Source organism: Ischnura elegans, chromosome 3 (genome assembly GCF_921293095.1).
Source record: "Ischnura elegans chromosome 3, ioIscEleg1.1, whole genome shotgun sequence".
In the NCBI taxonomy this organism is placed as follows: Eukaryota; Metazoa; Arthropoda; class Insecta; order Odonata; family Coenagrionidae; genus Ischnura; species Ischnura elegans.
The window spans coordinates 20,327,681-20,342,198 of NC_060248.1; the positions used below are offsets into that span (position 1 = coordinate 20,327,681).

The 14,518-nt window shown below is 37.5% G+C and overlaps 1 protein-coding gene across 5 annotated transcripts in view; it reads right to left on the minus strand.

The window, feature by feature from the left end:
* Window positions 1–438: 438 nt before the first annotated feature.
* The window catches only part of LOC124155511 (oxysterol-binding protein-related protein 3-like), a 63,583-nt gene continuing 49,503 nt past the window's right edge, over window positions 439–14,518 (minus strand). For all 5 annotated transcript variants that reach the window (XM_046529391.1, XM_046529392.1, XM_046529390.1 and 2 more), the window contains 6 exons: window positions 11,153–11,365; window positions 8,365–8,482; window positions 8,093–8,265; window positions 4,690–4,834; window positions 3,850–4,099; window positions 439–2,128 (listed from right to left, as the gene is read on the minus strand). In XM_046529391.1, coding sequence (XP_046385347.1) covers window positions 2,014–2,128; window positions 3,850–4,099; window positions 4,690–4,834; window positions 8,093–8,265; window positions 8,365–8,482; window positions 11,153–11,365 — 1,014 coding nt within the window. In that variant the 3' untranslated portion in view covers window positions 439–2,013. The remainder of the gene's footprint in view (window positions 2,129–3,849; window positions 4,100–4,689; window positions 4,835–8,092; window positions 8,266–8,364; window positions 8,483–11,152; window positions 11,366–14,518) is intronic.

Sequence of the window (14,518 nt, forward strand, 5' to 3'; positions counted from 1 at the left end):
CTTCTTACAGCTGAAAATATAAGCGTTGAATCCACAAAGCAATTTATCAGGACTTACATTTGGAGCATGCTTCTATATGGTAGTGAGGCTATAAAGTAGCGTGACTTGGGGCAATTGTTTTATTATCAATTCCTTTTTAGGATGCCAAATGCATTGTACAAGTTATATTTTAATGAATGTAAAAAAAAACTGTTTTGACCAGTGTAACCAAAAATACTTAGTAGTACCTCAGAAATGAAATGACATTTGAGCTCTTATCATAGGAGTTACAGATTTATAAAGCTTTCATAGCTCTGTCATCTATTTCCCTGTAAATTCCAATAATTCTCATTGAGTTTAGAGATTCTGTTAATCTAAACTTCCATACTCCTCTTCACAACAACAGCACAAACAAGGTATAGAAAGTGACAATGTGGCCAACATCAAAATGAAAAATAATTTTGGAGAGCATTGGGCAATAAGTTGTATTTTTGCCTTAAGCACAATATATACATTTATGTAAAATCATGAGCACATAAAGCACATGACAAAAACATTTACACCTTTAATTTAACTCATCCACCTCCATTAAGTACATAATAAAATACTGATTATTTTATTCCTAATAGTTGGACTCAACTGAATAAATTATGTACAAGCATTTTCATATAAGTAACATGAGAAGGATTAACTGTCCACTCTGGACAATTTATTTCAAAAAGTAAAATTTTGGATAACAGCCCTGGAAATAGTAATGAATACATTAATATGATTTCATTTCAACCAATGAAACTCAATTTTCAATGCAACAAGTATTACTGAACATATGTCAATAAACTATATATTTGACTTTACATCATAACATCTCTTTCAATACTGAAAGAATTGGGGTGCAGGCACTCGACTCATCATCTATCAAATCAAAAAAGCTTACACAATATTCAACAGCAACTTGTAGATAGCCCCATGGTGTTAAGTCACAACCAAATGAACCATACCAGATAAGTGTTGGCTCATTTTTATAAATACACATTTAAATAAATATTTTTGAATTCTTAAAGTAATACAATTATAGGCACTTTATCACATAGCAAAAGATATAAGAAAGAAAAGTAGGAGAAGGGTTAAATAATTATTTATGTGTAACAAAGAGGATATATCCATATCTGATATCTTGGAAAAAAGAGTCAACTCTATTACACACCCATGATATCCATTAGCATAAAAAGCAGTAACAAGTTCCTATTTAAAAAATTAACAACATAACTATCACAATTGAAGTATTGTCTACACTAAAACATTCACAGCATGTGAGAGCTATATTCATTCCTTAATAATGTTATACTCGTCATTGTACCGTGTCTTCACTTTTTCTACAGAAAAAGCATTTTGGTTGAGCAAAATACTTCCAACCCCAATCAATAACAGCCATGATATTTTAAACACTAATGCCATGATTTGTTTAAAAAAAAGCCTTATTGTCAATAACCTTTTCCTAAAACTGAAAATAATGTGATAAGACATCGCTCCAAATGCAAAGAGAAGATTTCCAGTCATTAACTGAGTTTTTGTGTGCTTACATAAAGAGGTAATGACAATCATATGCCTCAACAATGAAATTAGCTAATTCTATGTACATTCATGCATTTTTTCCATCAATCGATAGGCAATTCAAACTGAGTTCATTTGTACTTACTCTTGCAGAAAATGTAGGGTATAATATTTGATGTGTTTATAGCGCAATTCCAAATGAGGCATAACTATGAATTATGAATGGATTTGATTGCAATTGTATTTATGTTTTAAATTGAAAAGAATTTAGTGTATGACATGACTGATGATTTTGGCTTAATTGCAACACCTAAAGTATGCAGATGAGGCTGTTATTACGTGATGAGAATTATATTTCATTGACATACTTCCAATATACCCTTCACAGAAAACCCCAAAATAGAAATAATTTACCATGAATCCTCAAGATTGGAATGCGAATAAATATAAATATATAGAGTAACAGGTCAATCAGCACCACAATTACCATAATGGCTCAAAGTGAATAGCTTTGAAACCTGGATTCTTCCGAATTTCCCAGTATCTATGGTTTGTTTCCCACACTTCTTCCATGCTACCTCCATTTCCATTAACCTTCCTGTAGAGTAAACATAAGATGGCTCAGCATTATAGGCATAATATGAGGGGTGGTTTATAATCCTTACTACACAGTATGTATGTTAATACTTAAACTGATATGATAAAATCATAGCTTAAAACAACTTTTTCCATGCTTTCAAGTATCATGCTTAAATATAAAATACCTATCAATGATCTTATGAAAAGTAACTGAACTTAGTTCCTTTCTCATTGTAATTGGTAATCACGTCTGGTTACAAATGTTAAGAATTTAATGAGATGCAGTAACTATTTCTTATACTTCATCCTTCTCTCTACAAGTCAAAGGTGAACCACAATTTGGCTTGAAGCTCTATTTTACAAAGAAAGGATACTCATTGAAGTCAAGAAAATGTTTCCCTCCAGTTCTGCATTGTTCTCGTTGAATTCTCAGCTAAGCTCAAACATTTTCATGATTTGATGAACTTAAATGGTAGATTATAAAATTAATACATAATTGTTTTTATTTTCCCATTCAATCACTTTCAGTACATGAAAGAATATCCTTGAAAATGTGATTGCTTGCTGGAACTTAAATCAAGATAAAATTTGGGAGAGTCTAGAGTTATAAACAGAGTTATAAATATCCATACGTCATTGTAAGGATTTTCTTCAGTATTTAATTACTTGTAATTTGTTACGCCAATTAGACAGGGGGAGAGTGACAATAATTTCAGTAACAGATTGACAGAGTAATATTTACTGAAGAAAGGAGAGTTCTCTATGCCAAGTAAAATGATTTTTTCTATCCTCCTAAAAATATGGTGCATTCCACCCAAGAGTAGTGAAACTAAATCCATTGAAATGTCCAGATAAAATTCACTTTTACATGTTATTTTATGGGTTCTTTGAAAAAAATCAGGGTTTCAGTATCCCCCTTTACCCTCATCAGAGCCTATGTCACATTGATACAGAGTTAAAATAGCAGAAAAGATTAAGTAATTATGATGATCTTATGGATTAAGTGTGTGTGTGTGGTATGATATGCTTATTTCCAAAATTATGTATGCATCAATGCTCATCGGTATGAAAAAGATTTAAAAATGTATTAAACCAGAGAACAATATCATTAATGCTCATGCAATGAATTAAAAGAATGTGTGAAAAATTTTGCAACCATCTCGACTCTAACGAGAGTCGCACGACCTCCCCAACAATGACTTTCGGCACATCCTTGGCATCAGTTACCTAGTCTGCCATGTTGACTTACCATTCCTGAATAAAGGTAGCCTTTAATTGGACTCTAGAGAGGGAGGGAGAGCTGTTGCCTTGACTGTGAACCTGAGTGATAGAACTCGATCCTTGCAAGTGTGGACATGAGGTTCTTCACTTCCACATTCTGGCTGCTAGTGAACTAGGTCTTGCTGTTAGACTCATTCTTCGAGCCCCATTGCATACTGTCCTTGTCAGGTCTCTCTGACTAAAAGGTCTTCTGGCAAGGATTACAGTTCTGGTGCATTGTGTGTCAAACCTCAAGAGTTTTTTCCAGAAATCTTTACGGTTCACCCAACTGGTGAGTGGAACATTGGTGCAAACAGTATTTTGGAAACAATATGTTTGTAGTACCTTTGTGTTACCTTTTCACATAGCCCTGATGAGTGAATGAATTGAATTCCAAAACATTGGTAACAGATTAGTTTTTTTCATCAATACAACCTCAAATCATGTTATCTGATGTATGTATTATCAAAAGAATCCAACCTGAACCATCTGGGCTCATGTATCTTTCCCTCCTGCTCATTTTGCCTCCTCCTCTCCCGCTGCTGAGCTTCCAACTGTGCTTTGATCTCCTCAGCAGCTGCAATGTCACCTTGCTCAAGAAGTCTCTGATCAGGACGATGTCTCGTATCTGTTGGAGCTATTACATCAGACTGGCCATATTCCATTTCATTAAGAGACATAGCAAACCTGGTGAATCCGTAGTATAGTTCACTATCTTCTGGCAAAGGACCTGGAGAAAAATAATCAACGATGCTGAAGTTTAATGCACTAGGTAGTAAAAGCCAGGAGCACAAAGCTTACGACATGGATTAAATTGTTCAAAGTTTCAAAAGTTATGATATTCTTAAAATTCATTGAGGTTGCAAAAAAGAATGTCTTATATCCAATCCCTAACTAGTTACTACTTCCAGAAAGAAGTTGCACAACAAACTTTAAATGGCACTCCAGTGAATCTCTGAGAAGCTTAAACATACGCAACTAAAGAAAAATAGAGCAATCTAAGTTTTAAAAGTATGTTTAGCACTGATATTTGCTTCACAATCAGGTGATGCCATCTCAATATTAGCCTTTAATATCCTATTGTTTCAATGATCATGATTTTATGGTTCTGGGCATCCATCAATTATGCATCCACAGTAGACTCAACACTGTCAGACACACCGTAAAAGACATTGAGTTTACTCAGTATTAAGATGTGTGAGGATAATAGGGGAATTAGTCAAATATATGTATGACCAAAAAAATAACAGTATTTTCCACTTACTTAAAGTAACTATACAATTAACTGAGAATTAAGAGAAGAAAAAATTTCTGACTCACATGGTTTCCATATATTTCTTGCATTAGGGGTATTTCCACAAAACATTCCTTGACTCCATTTTCCATGCAGCTTCCGGAGAACCTTACCATGGCCATCAATAATTGAACCAAAAACTTCATGCCTTTTGGCAGACCAATAACTAGCCTAAAAACAAATAAAAAAATCTTCAAAGTTACTAATTTAAATAAAATTTTAATTTCTTCATATTTAGTATTCACCCATTCATTAGAATTGTGCAATACTCTAGTCTCAGCACTTCAGATGAAATAGATGAGCTTTTTTACTATTTTAATTGTATTCATCACATATAAAATTTTAAAAATTCTTTATTAGTTTAATGATATGCCTATTCTTGGCCTCCATATAATTCAGTATCTAAATATATAAAGAGGCAGGTAATTGTTTCAGTACTTGTCGTTAATGAGACTCTGAAATTATTGGAATGCATTTATTTTATAACTTCAGAATTTGAGATATATAGGTGGTATACATGGTGAATACTGCTGCCACCTATCTAGTGGCAAAACCAACAACAATATCCTAGCTTGCATACAGAAATGCCTCCCATTTTACAACGGGCATAGGTTAGGTTTTACATTTCTACCACACTATTTAGTTTCATACTGATTTCCATCAGTGTCATTCTGAGGTGTGGCATTGTCCTCATTCTCAGCAAATAGCAGTAAAACATTTTCAATTGGGTCACTAGTATGAATGTTACTTGCCTTAGATTCCCAAATACATACAATAATCATAGTCACAATTATGACAGGTGATACCACTGCTTGGTTGGTAAGATAAATTTTTAATTATGTGGCAGTGTACCTTGATCTGATTCTTTATATTCTATCTTATGATAAAATGCTTGGCTTTAATTATACCTAGGATCTAATTCCCTCTTTTTCTTTCTGAAAAGTCACCTTTTGACCTACTTGCAATGGAATTGAGGGTGAATTTAAATAATTCTGCACTTAGACACGCTTTTGATGGAACTCAGCTCCTTCTCCTCATTGACCACAGTTGACTGAATAGTTTCTCTAATAAGTAATTTAGAAAAAAGTGTTCTACACTTTAGCATTCGATCTCAGAATGCACTCAGTCCAGCAAAAGGAGTATGTACGGCAATATTCAAGCAAGGCAGGGTAAAACACCCTCAGCACATTTTACGAGTAGACATTTAGCAATATCTGCACCCTTACCAGTCATCCCATCATCTTACCATATCATTAGCTTGAGCATATGGGAGACTAGTAATAACAATTTGAAATTTAAACTTCTAAGCAAATTTGATAAATTTTATAGGAGGAAAATGGTATATTATTTGCTATCACAAGCTTAGGAATACTATAAGTCAACATAATTTTTTTCAACTCCAAGATAACGGCACTTTATGTCAAACTTGCTAATTCATTTATATGCAACCACTAAAACACACACCAAGTTTGCTAACCAAGAAGAGATTGGTCTGACTGACTTGGTCCACGTTGATCAACAGAGTGGTCTCATTGGACCGGTCTGAGAAAGGGGCCAAGTGAGTTCACTTTCGAACAAGTCTGAAATTTCAGCCTGGGCTGGGTTTGCCTGAGTGGTAAACACAATTCGGGATGGTAAAAACAATCTGGGATGGTAAACATAATGAAAAGATTACACAAGGAAGGAGGAAGAGGTGAACTGAATAAAGGATGAACACTGGCCTCCAAATGAGGAAAAAGGCATACACTAAGAAGCTACAACTCGCCACGGTATATGTACATCACTCAAGTGACAATTAGATGGCACTTCTTGAAGTTCCACATTCCCTTGCCCTTCATGCTTACTGCTTCCTCTCAAAGCTAAATAAATCAAGATTACAGACTAGCCTTATTCCACAAAAAGTGCTCAAATCACACCATACATTTTTGGTCTTCCAAGGAATTGTTCTAGCAACAGTATTACAAGGATCACAATAATGATAGCTTTGAGCACTCATAATCTGGATCACAACTCGTGACACAATAGCAATAATGAGGTCCATCGTGGAGAGGAACCAAGAATATGACCAGGGCACATATGCCTGTTTCGTGGATTTTGAAAAAGCATTTGATAGGGTGAACTGGGTAAAATTAATGGATATCCTCAAGAGAATAGGAGTAGATTGGTGGGATAGACGACTAATTGATAATCTGTATATGGCCCAGACTCCAAGTGAGGGTGGCGGATGGAAAATCTGGGTGGGCAAGCTGGAGGCAAAGCTGGGAGTGAGGCAAGGCTGTCCTCTATCGCCGCTGCTTCTTAACGTATATGCTGTGGAGATGGTAAGAGAAGCGTAGGACGAGTTGTAAGTTGGAGTGAATGTGGGAGGATTGATGTTTAAATCGGTAAGGTTCGCGGATGATCAGGCACTGATTAGCCAGTCAGCGAGGAGACTGCAGGCTCAAGTGGATGCCTTAGTCAACTGGTGCGAGGAGTATGGGATGAGGATTAGTCACAAGAAGACTAAGGAAATGCTGTTTTGTAAAGCATTGTGAGCAAGGAATGTGAGACTCAAGATAAAAGTAGGCAGGGAAAAACTTGAGCAGGTAGAGCAATTCAACTATTTAGGCAGTACGTTAGAGGGAAACGGATACAGTAGTAAGGACATCAGGAAGCGAATAGCACTATCAAAGGAGGCTTTCATGAACAGGAAGAAGCTTCTGAGAGGATCGTTATGCAAAAGTTTAAAGAAAAGGTTATAGAAGAGTTTGATCTGGAGTGTAGCTCTCTACGGTGCGGAAATGTGGACACTGAGGAAAGAAAAGGAGAGAAGATTGGAGGCATTCGAGATGTGGGTATGGAGAAGGATGTAGAAGGTGAAATGGGCGGAGAGGAAAAGGAACGACAAAGTGCTGGATATGGTTGGTGAGGAGAGGCAGCTTTTAGATGGGATACGGAGGAGACAGAAGTTATGGATGGAAGGAGTACTCAGAGGGCAGGGGATGTTAAAAACTGTGTTAGAGGGTAGAATGTTAGGGAAACGAGGGAGAGGAAGGAAGAGAATAGAAATTTTAGATAGATTGAAAGGGATTAGGCTTTACAGTGAATTGAAGAAGGCAGTGCTGGACGGAAAGGGAGGCTCCCAAATCACTTCTTTAGTACTCGATGGAAACCTACCTTAATCGGTAGAACACTTTTATAATAATAATCTGGATCTCATGCTCATTTTTGCTGTACTCTACTATGCTTTTTAACCCTTTAATGCCCTTCAGTTTTTATTATTAAAAACCAAATGTATTCCATTTCCATTATAGATAAATAAATTTAATACGTTTTAACAAATTTATAACCATGTGTTTTGTATTGATTGCTCATCATCCCACTTTGTGATCATCTCTTTTGAACATCCAAATCCAATTACACATTGCTAAGAAATAAGTTAAAACTCACCTTGGCAAATGTCAGTTTACAGGAATAGCTGCCAGCCCCTTTCACCAACTGAATCCTAAGCTCACCATATTGATCGACCCATCTTTGACCACCAAATAAATTGTGGACACATGTGGTAACCTTGTTCCATCTGTAGTGATCTCCGAATCTTGGTAACTGTACATTCACATTACCTATGCAGTAAGTGAAATATGAGCAACAATTTGAATTTCAAATAAGGATACAAAATGTGTCATAGCTAACTCTCCATAATAGCTTTTTTGTATACATACCTGTAGGTTGAAATTCCATTGACTTTCCCCAAAATTTTGTTTTTATCCGCGCATCTTGCCAAAATATAAAATTTGGAGATTCTGCATGGCATGCACTTATGGGTGGATGGTGACTAACCTGATGATAATGAAATCGTAATGAGACTCATTCGTCACACAAAATGAGCCATCATAAGCACAATTATTTTCTTCTAACTACACACTAAGTACTTAAATTAGACAGGGGCAATGCTGAACTATAATGGTTACCTATAAATATCAGGAAACTGACAGTATTTAGCAGTCAGAGGTTTAAAAAACTTATTTTTTGTACACATCAATTTGCACTGCTCACTAGCCATTTTCCCTCTAGTCCCTATAGTTCAACAGTAAAGAATTACTGCAGTAAACTCGAAATCACTTGTAAAAAAGGGAGGGGGTCATAATCCGGCTTAAGTGGACAAAGAAAAATGTTCCTTGTCTATTTAATGGACCGCATCCAGAAACCGTGTTGAACTTGCAGTGGAGCGTTCTGTTGCATGCTACATCCAGAGACCCTGCTACTCCCAATTGCTCCAAATCGGTATGGGACAGAGTTGTCACATTTATTTTCAGATAGATTGATGACGTAGATGAATGAAACAGCAATAGAATGTGAATATTGCAAATTTTACTATACATAAGACAACTTTGTATAAAAGGGATATACCGTATAAGCTTGTGTAAGAGGCGCACACGTGTAAGAGGCGCACCCCTATTTTGAGGATCGAAGCTATGAAGAAAAAAAATTTTGCGACATTTTTTTATCCTATCGTGCGGTGTTGCAGACGTATGCGTGGGATTTCGACAGTTATCAAAATGTCCTCTTTCAGTACTATTTGAAAGAGGAAATTTTAATAACTGCGGCGGCATAAGAGGGAGTAGAAAGAGTTCCGATCCTCTCTTTGCCTACGCCATCGCTCTACGTTGCTTGTCCTACTCACGAACAATTTTGTTTAAAAGCTCTCGCAGGAGTATTGCAATAGAATCGCAGCCGTGGAAAATTTTAAGGCAAAACACGACAGGCAAATGGCATGAGCTTTCCCAAGAGATTGAACAACAATCGGGGCAATCTCAGCGCCGTAGGATAATAACCACGTCGTAGATTTAAGGCCCCTTGCACACCCACCGATTTTGGACGGCCGGTAAAATATCGGCCGTCCACATTCCAATAGTGAACAATGGGAGAGCATTGGAGCTTGCACACGTACCGACCACACGCCGGCACCGGCAAAATGCCGGTTAGCTGCCGGCTATTGTCACTGTGGATCGCCGACGCCGGCTCAAAAACTTAGCAACATATCGTTTGACCGGTAAAAATCCGGCGTGTGTGCAAGCATCGCTTCGCCGGTAAAATATCGGCCAATATTTTACTGGCCGTCCAAAATCGGTGTGAGTGCAAGGGGCCTAATGGAACTACACTCGGCTCTCCATCAGCTAATGCCTCTGCCGTTTTTTTCCTTTCCGAGACTCCACAGGAAAATATCAAGTCACAGGGGAACAATGGAAACGTGTTTCATCCCTACCCCATTCCACCAACTGACCTTTTTCGGTCTACCAGGTTCAATTCCCCGAGTTTCTGGAGGTCAAATGCTACGTGAGTCACCTTCTGAGCTCGAAGATATCTCGATATATCTTTCTGCAATTGTATGACACGCACGAAGTTCTAAAAAGAATTAGACCTAACGCGACGTATATCTTACAGCATTTAAGTTTTTTGAGCTCTAATTGATTGACACAAAGATTTATAGTTAAAATAAGGCTACTAATATTCAACATAGTCCAAACAGCACTATTTCGGAAGAAACAAGCGTAGCATAAGCGCATTCAAACAAGACGAGACGGACTGGAAACTCAGGCAACGCAAACTGCGTATATCACATTGCTGCGCCTTCGCCCCTTCGCTTTAAAGGCAACGACGTCACATGCAAGATCGGACGTGTTCTTCCCTTGCTCCTTCGCTAGTAGCTTTAAATACGGAGGGGAGGGAGCCCTCTTCCCCTCGATCTCTCCTTCAGCGCTCTTCACTTACAAGCATTTCCGATTTATTCAATCCACCATTTAGTCCAACAATGAGCACACTCGTTCGAATTTTTTCAACCGCAGGTTTTGACACCAATATTACTATATGCAGTATAAATGCCGCGGGATGCCCACTCGTGGCAATAAATTTAGCGCGCGCTCCGGAGCTAATCACCCCTCGCGATCTTTTCAATGTTCACCTCTGGGATACCGACGTGACGGCGCGATGCTTGCAAGAAATTCAAACAGGAGCATTTTAAAAATACGTCACTAAGGGAGAAACTCTCCTGCCTGCCGCTTGATTTTGACCCAGGGTTTCAGACGACTGACTCACGCTGAAAATCAAGGCCACTCAGTTCCCCTTGGACTTGCGACCGGGGAAGGGGAGGGGGGGGGGGAGATTAGAAGTTTGTGTAAGAGGCGCACCCCCATTTTCGGCTGCAATATCTGGGAAAAAAGGTGCGACTCTTACACGCGCTTATACGGTATGTATGTACTTGAATAAACTAAGATGTTTGGTCACACTACAAATGCATGCGATATGAATTCATAATTTTTTCAGAACCAGTAAGTTGGAATAGGGAGGTTTGATTGTAACAACAACACATCTATACATAAATTAAGTATCTACCACACATTTTTTTGTAGAGATAAAGTTCATACCTAGAGATAGAAGTAATGTTCTAAGGAGAGGAGAAATTAATGCAATGAAATATACATAGTCATAAAGTCAAAAACAATAAAATACCTGTTCAGCTAAGAAGCGGAAGCCTCGGTCAGGACGAACACATTCATAGGTTTCCCCTAGGATGGGATTAAAAGGCTTGCTAGCAGCTCGTGACAATGATGATGCATACGATGACACTGCAAATGCAGCCACAAGGACCATTCGTTCCACTGGATTCTTCTCTTCACTGGCTGCATCCAAAAGTTCACTGTACTCCAGTTCTTCACAGAGTCTCTGAAGAAGATGTAAACAAATTGCTAAGTAAATATCTTTAATTTTCTGGAGTGATGTTGAATCCAATTGTTTTCTTGACAATAAATTCAGCCTTTAGCCAAGAATTATTGTGAGGTGATGACATTAATGATGACAGTAAAGGAAATTTAGAAAATCTCTTTAATCGCGTAATCAAAAAAAAAATAAGACCAAAAGCGACGTAGTTCTGACTTTATTTAAGTTTTTTACAGAAGGAAATAAATGTCAAAATACGATGGAGACTTAGCATTCTGCAAAACTTGATATCCTCGCAACTGAGCTTCTCGGAAGTTGATGCGGTATTTTTTTTCCGAAAACATATATCAAGTTACAATTTATGAGTTATGCTATAAATCTCTATTGTCACAGTCACAGGCGAAGGGATATTTTCTCAGGATATTCGGTTTCTCCCGGCTAGCAGTTCAAATTCGTCTGCTTATCTTGTGAGAACTTCCAAAGATGGACTGAAAATAATTGCAGAAGAAAATCCGGTGAAGAAGCACGTGTATTTTGCAAAACGCCTGCTAGCACTTGTCAGCAGGAGTGGGGGTAAAGCGAGCTACCTTTTGAAAATAAGAAGTTGGATGAAGCCGAGTATCAGATGGGCGTGCCACTGAAATGGCGTTTGGTAGATAAGAAGATACATCAGACAGAAATCCAATGTAGCAGTATACATGCCAAGATGGCATGCAATCATTTTTTTGCGAGGTGGTGTGTCCCCGTCAGAATATTTGAAAGAGATGTTAGTTGAATCAACTATATGCCCAGATTGTTTCCATAAAATTAAAATATTCCATTAATCAGCTAAATTCCTGTTTTAATCCTTTAAAGGAAATCATAAACACTCGCCAAAATCTTGGGTTTCCCGCTGCAAACCTAGTCAAACATTCCCGCATTCATCGTTTAGTATTCGAGGTATTTGAAATTCGAGGTGTTCAAAATTCGAGGTATCCCAGCCATTATTTAATATGTATTCCAATTCGATATTCGAGCTCGAGAAATCTGCTATTCCACCCATCTCTAGTTTTTTATCATGAACCTACGATATCTCTAAAGACATAGTTCCAAATTATGACACCTCATTTTGCACTTGTTAGTAGCTGTCTAGCCAACAAGGGTAGGGGATAATTTGGAAGGGGTTCATTAATGACTGTACATCCCAAAAAGTTCGAAAGAAGGATTTGAACTCTAAGAAACCCCCCTAGCTACGGCCTTGAGTATGCATCAATTAGAATGGTCGAACTTTATTGCCTGCCTCAGTAGCAGTGGGCTTAAGTCCTCGCCTACCAAATTGAAGATCACAGGTTTGAGTACTGCCAAGGTAGATTGCCCATAAACAGGGCATGGGTTTATGAGCCATATATTGTAGGTTGTTTGAACCCCTGATATGAAGATCATGATGAGCTGTTTTCTGGAGTATTTTTAAATAAATGAATGAACAAATAAGTGAACAGGGGTGCAACAGCACAGGACCAACTTCTTAACAATTATGATAAATTGCTAATGTCTTAAATTATGACTATAGAGAATAAAAATGTAAAAAAAGAACCTTTTTCCTCCTCTTTTTGCATCTAGCATGGCACTAGAAGGGCCCCTTTAGTACCAAGCAGATGAGAGAAGATCACTACCCCAAATACTCCTATATTTGCACCAGTAATATTGCATTCTAAAAATTTAGAATGCAGATATTTTGAGTAGAAAGAAGCAAGAAATATAACCTTGAGTACTCATTCAAATGAATAGATGGAAGAGGAGTGTTGCCAACAAACCCATTGCAAACCAAAATAAATATCATTCAATAACCTTCCTCTTTCCGTGCAACAGAAAACTTACACCGTTATTCACCTCACGTCTCTACGATGCTGGCGTGAGCTACCTTCCCATGTCCCTTAGAGGAGATATCCTCGCCCATTCCACTCTCCTATGGCTCCCCTCACTCCTAACTGAAACCTCATGCATTTCTGATTAAGGGTTGCCCAGTGATCTGGCACTGTTCAAATAGCAAAAGATTTACCCATTTCTCTGCTTACCCTTTTCAAAAGAGGAAGCTAAAAATTCATTGTGTAATTTGCCCTAACATCCTATCTTTCATTCATCCAACTTCGGATCCAATGGGAGAGCCGAGGTAGTGCTTCTCCCAACATTTCTTCGATTGGTGAGTGTGCATATTCTTTCTCAGGGGAAAAACATCATGTGACATCTTAATGAAGATATCACATACTCCAAATTACGAGATGTGGGGTGCTATTAGAAATTTTAAGCATCAAAGGTCATTTACCTGCTGCTATTTACCATCACAAGAGAAAGAGATTTATATGACTAAATTGACATCCATATAAAAATTCTATTATTGATATTGGATAAAGCATCACTCGTGATAGTCAATGGACAATAATTTGCCTTCTAAAGATAAAAGAGAAGAGTGAGGGGAAATATAACAAATCATCAAGAGTGCCTTGGAACCTGAGGCACTGACAAATTTTTTCTAAACTCTCACTCCATTGAAGAAGAAAGTATTTCTCTTAGTACCGTTTCACTGATATATTTATTCAATTTCTATCCTTGTTTCATTTAAACCTAGATCTCTTGAGATACAAGGTGTTTCTGGACGAGTGTGGCCTAATGGTGAGCCGCTCTTAAAATAGCCACATGATTGCCCATTCCTCTGCTTGCCCTTTTCAAAAGAGGAGCTTTCTTAAATCTGGTGAATCATTAAGACAAGTTGATGTATTATATCTAGATTTAAAGAAAGCTTTCGACATAGTGTCTCACAAAAAATTTTCATACCAATTACAGTTACGCGGGTTAAATGAAAAGGTAGTAAACTGGATAAGCGACTTTCTGAGTGATCGTAGGCAAAAAGTAAGATATTGATGGAATTAGCTCTGATGCAGTTACAGTGACATCAGGTATCCTATATGGTTGTCTAATCCCTTTTATTCATTATATCCACATTAGCAGTAAAATAATTAATTTGCTGATGAAACTGTCATCTATCACAAAATTAGTGATAATTTTGACTTTAAATTCCATCACTGGATTTAAACGACATTCATTTGAGGAGCTAAGAGTGGAGACCAGAACTTAATGCATGGCAGGACATTTTTTGCATACATCATTCAACTATCCCCATGC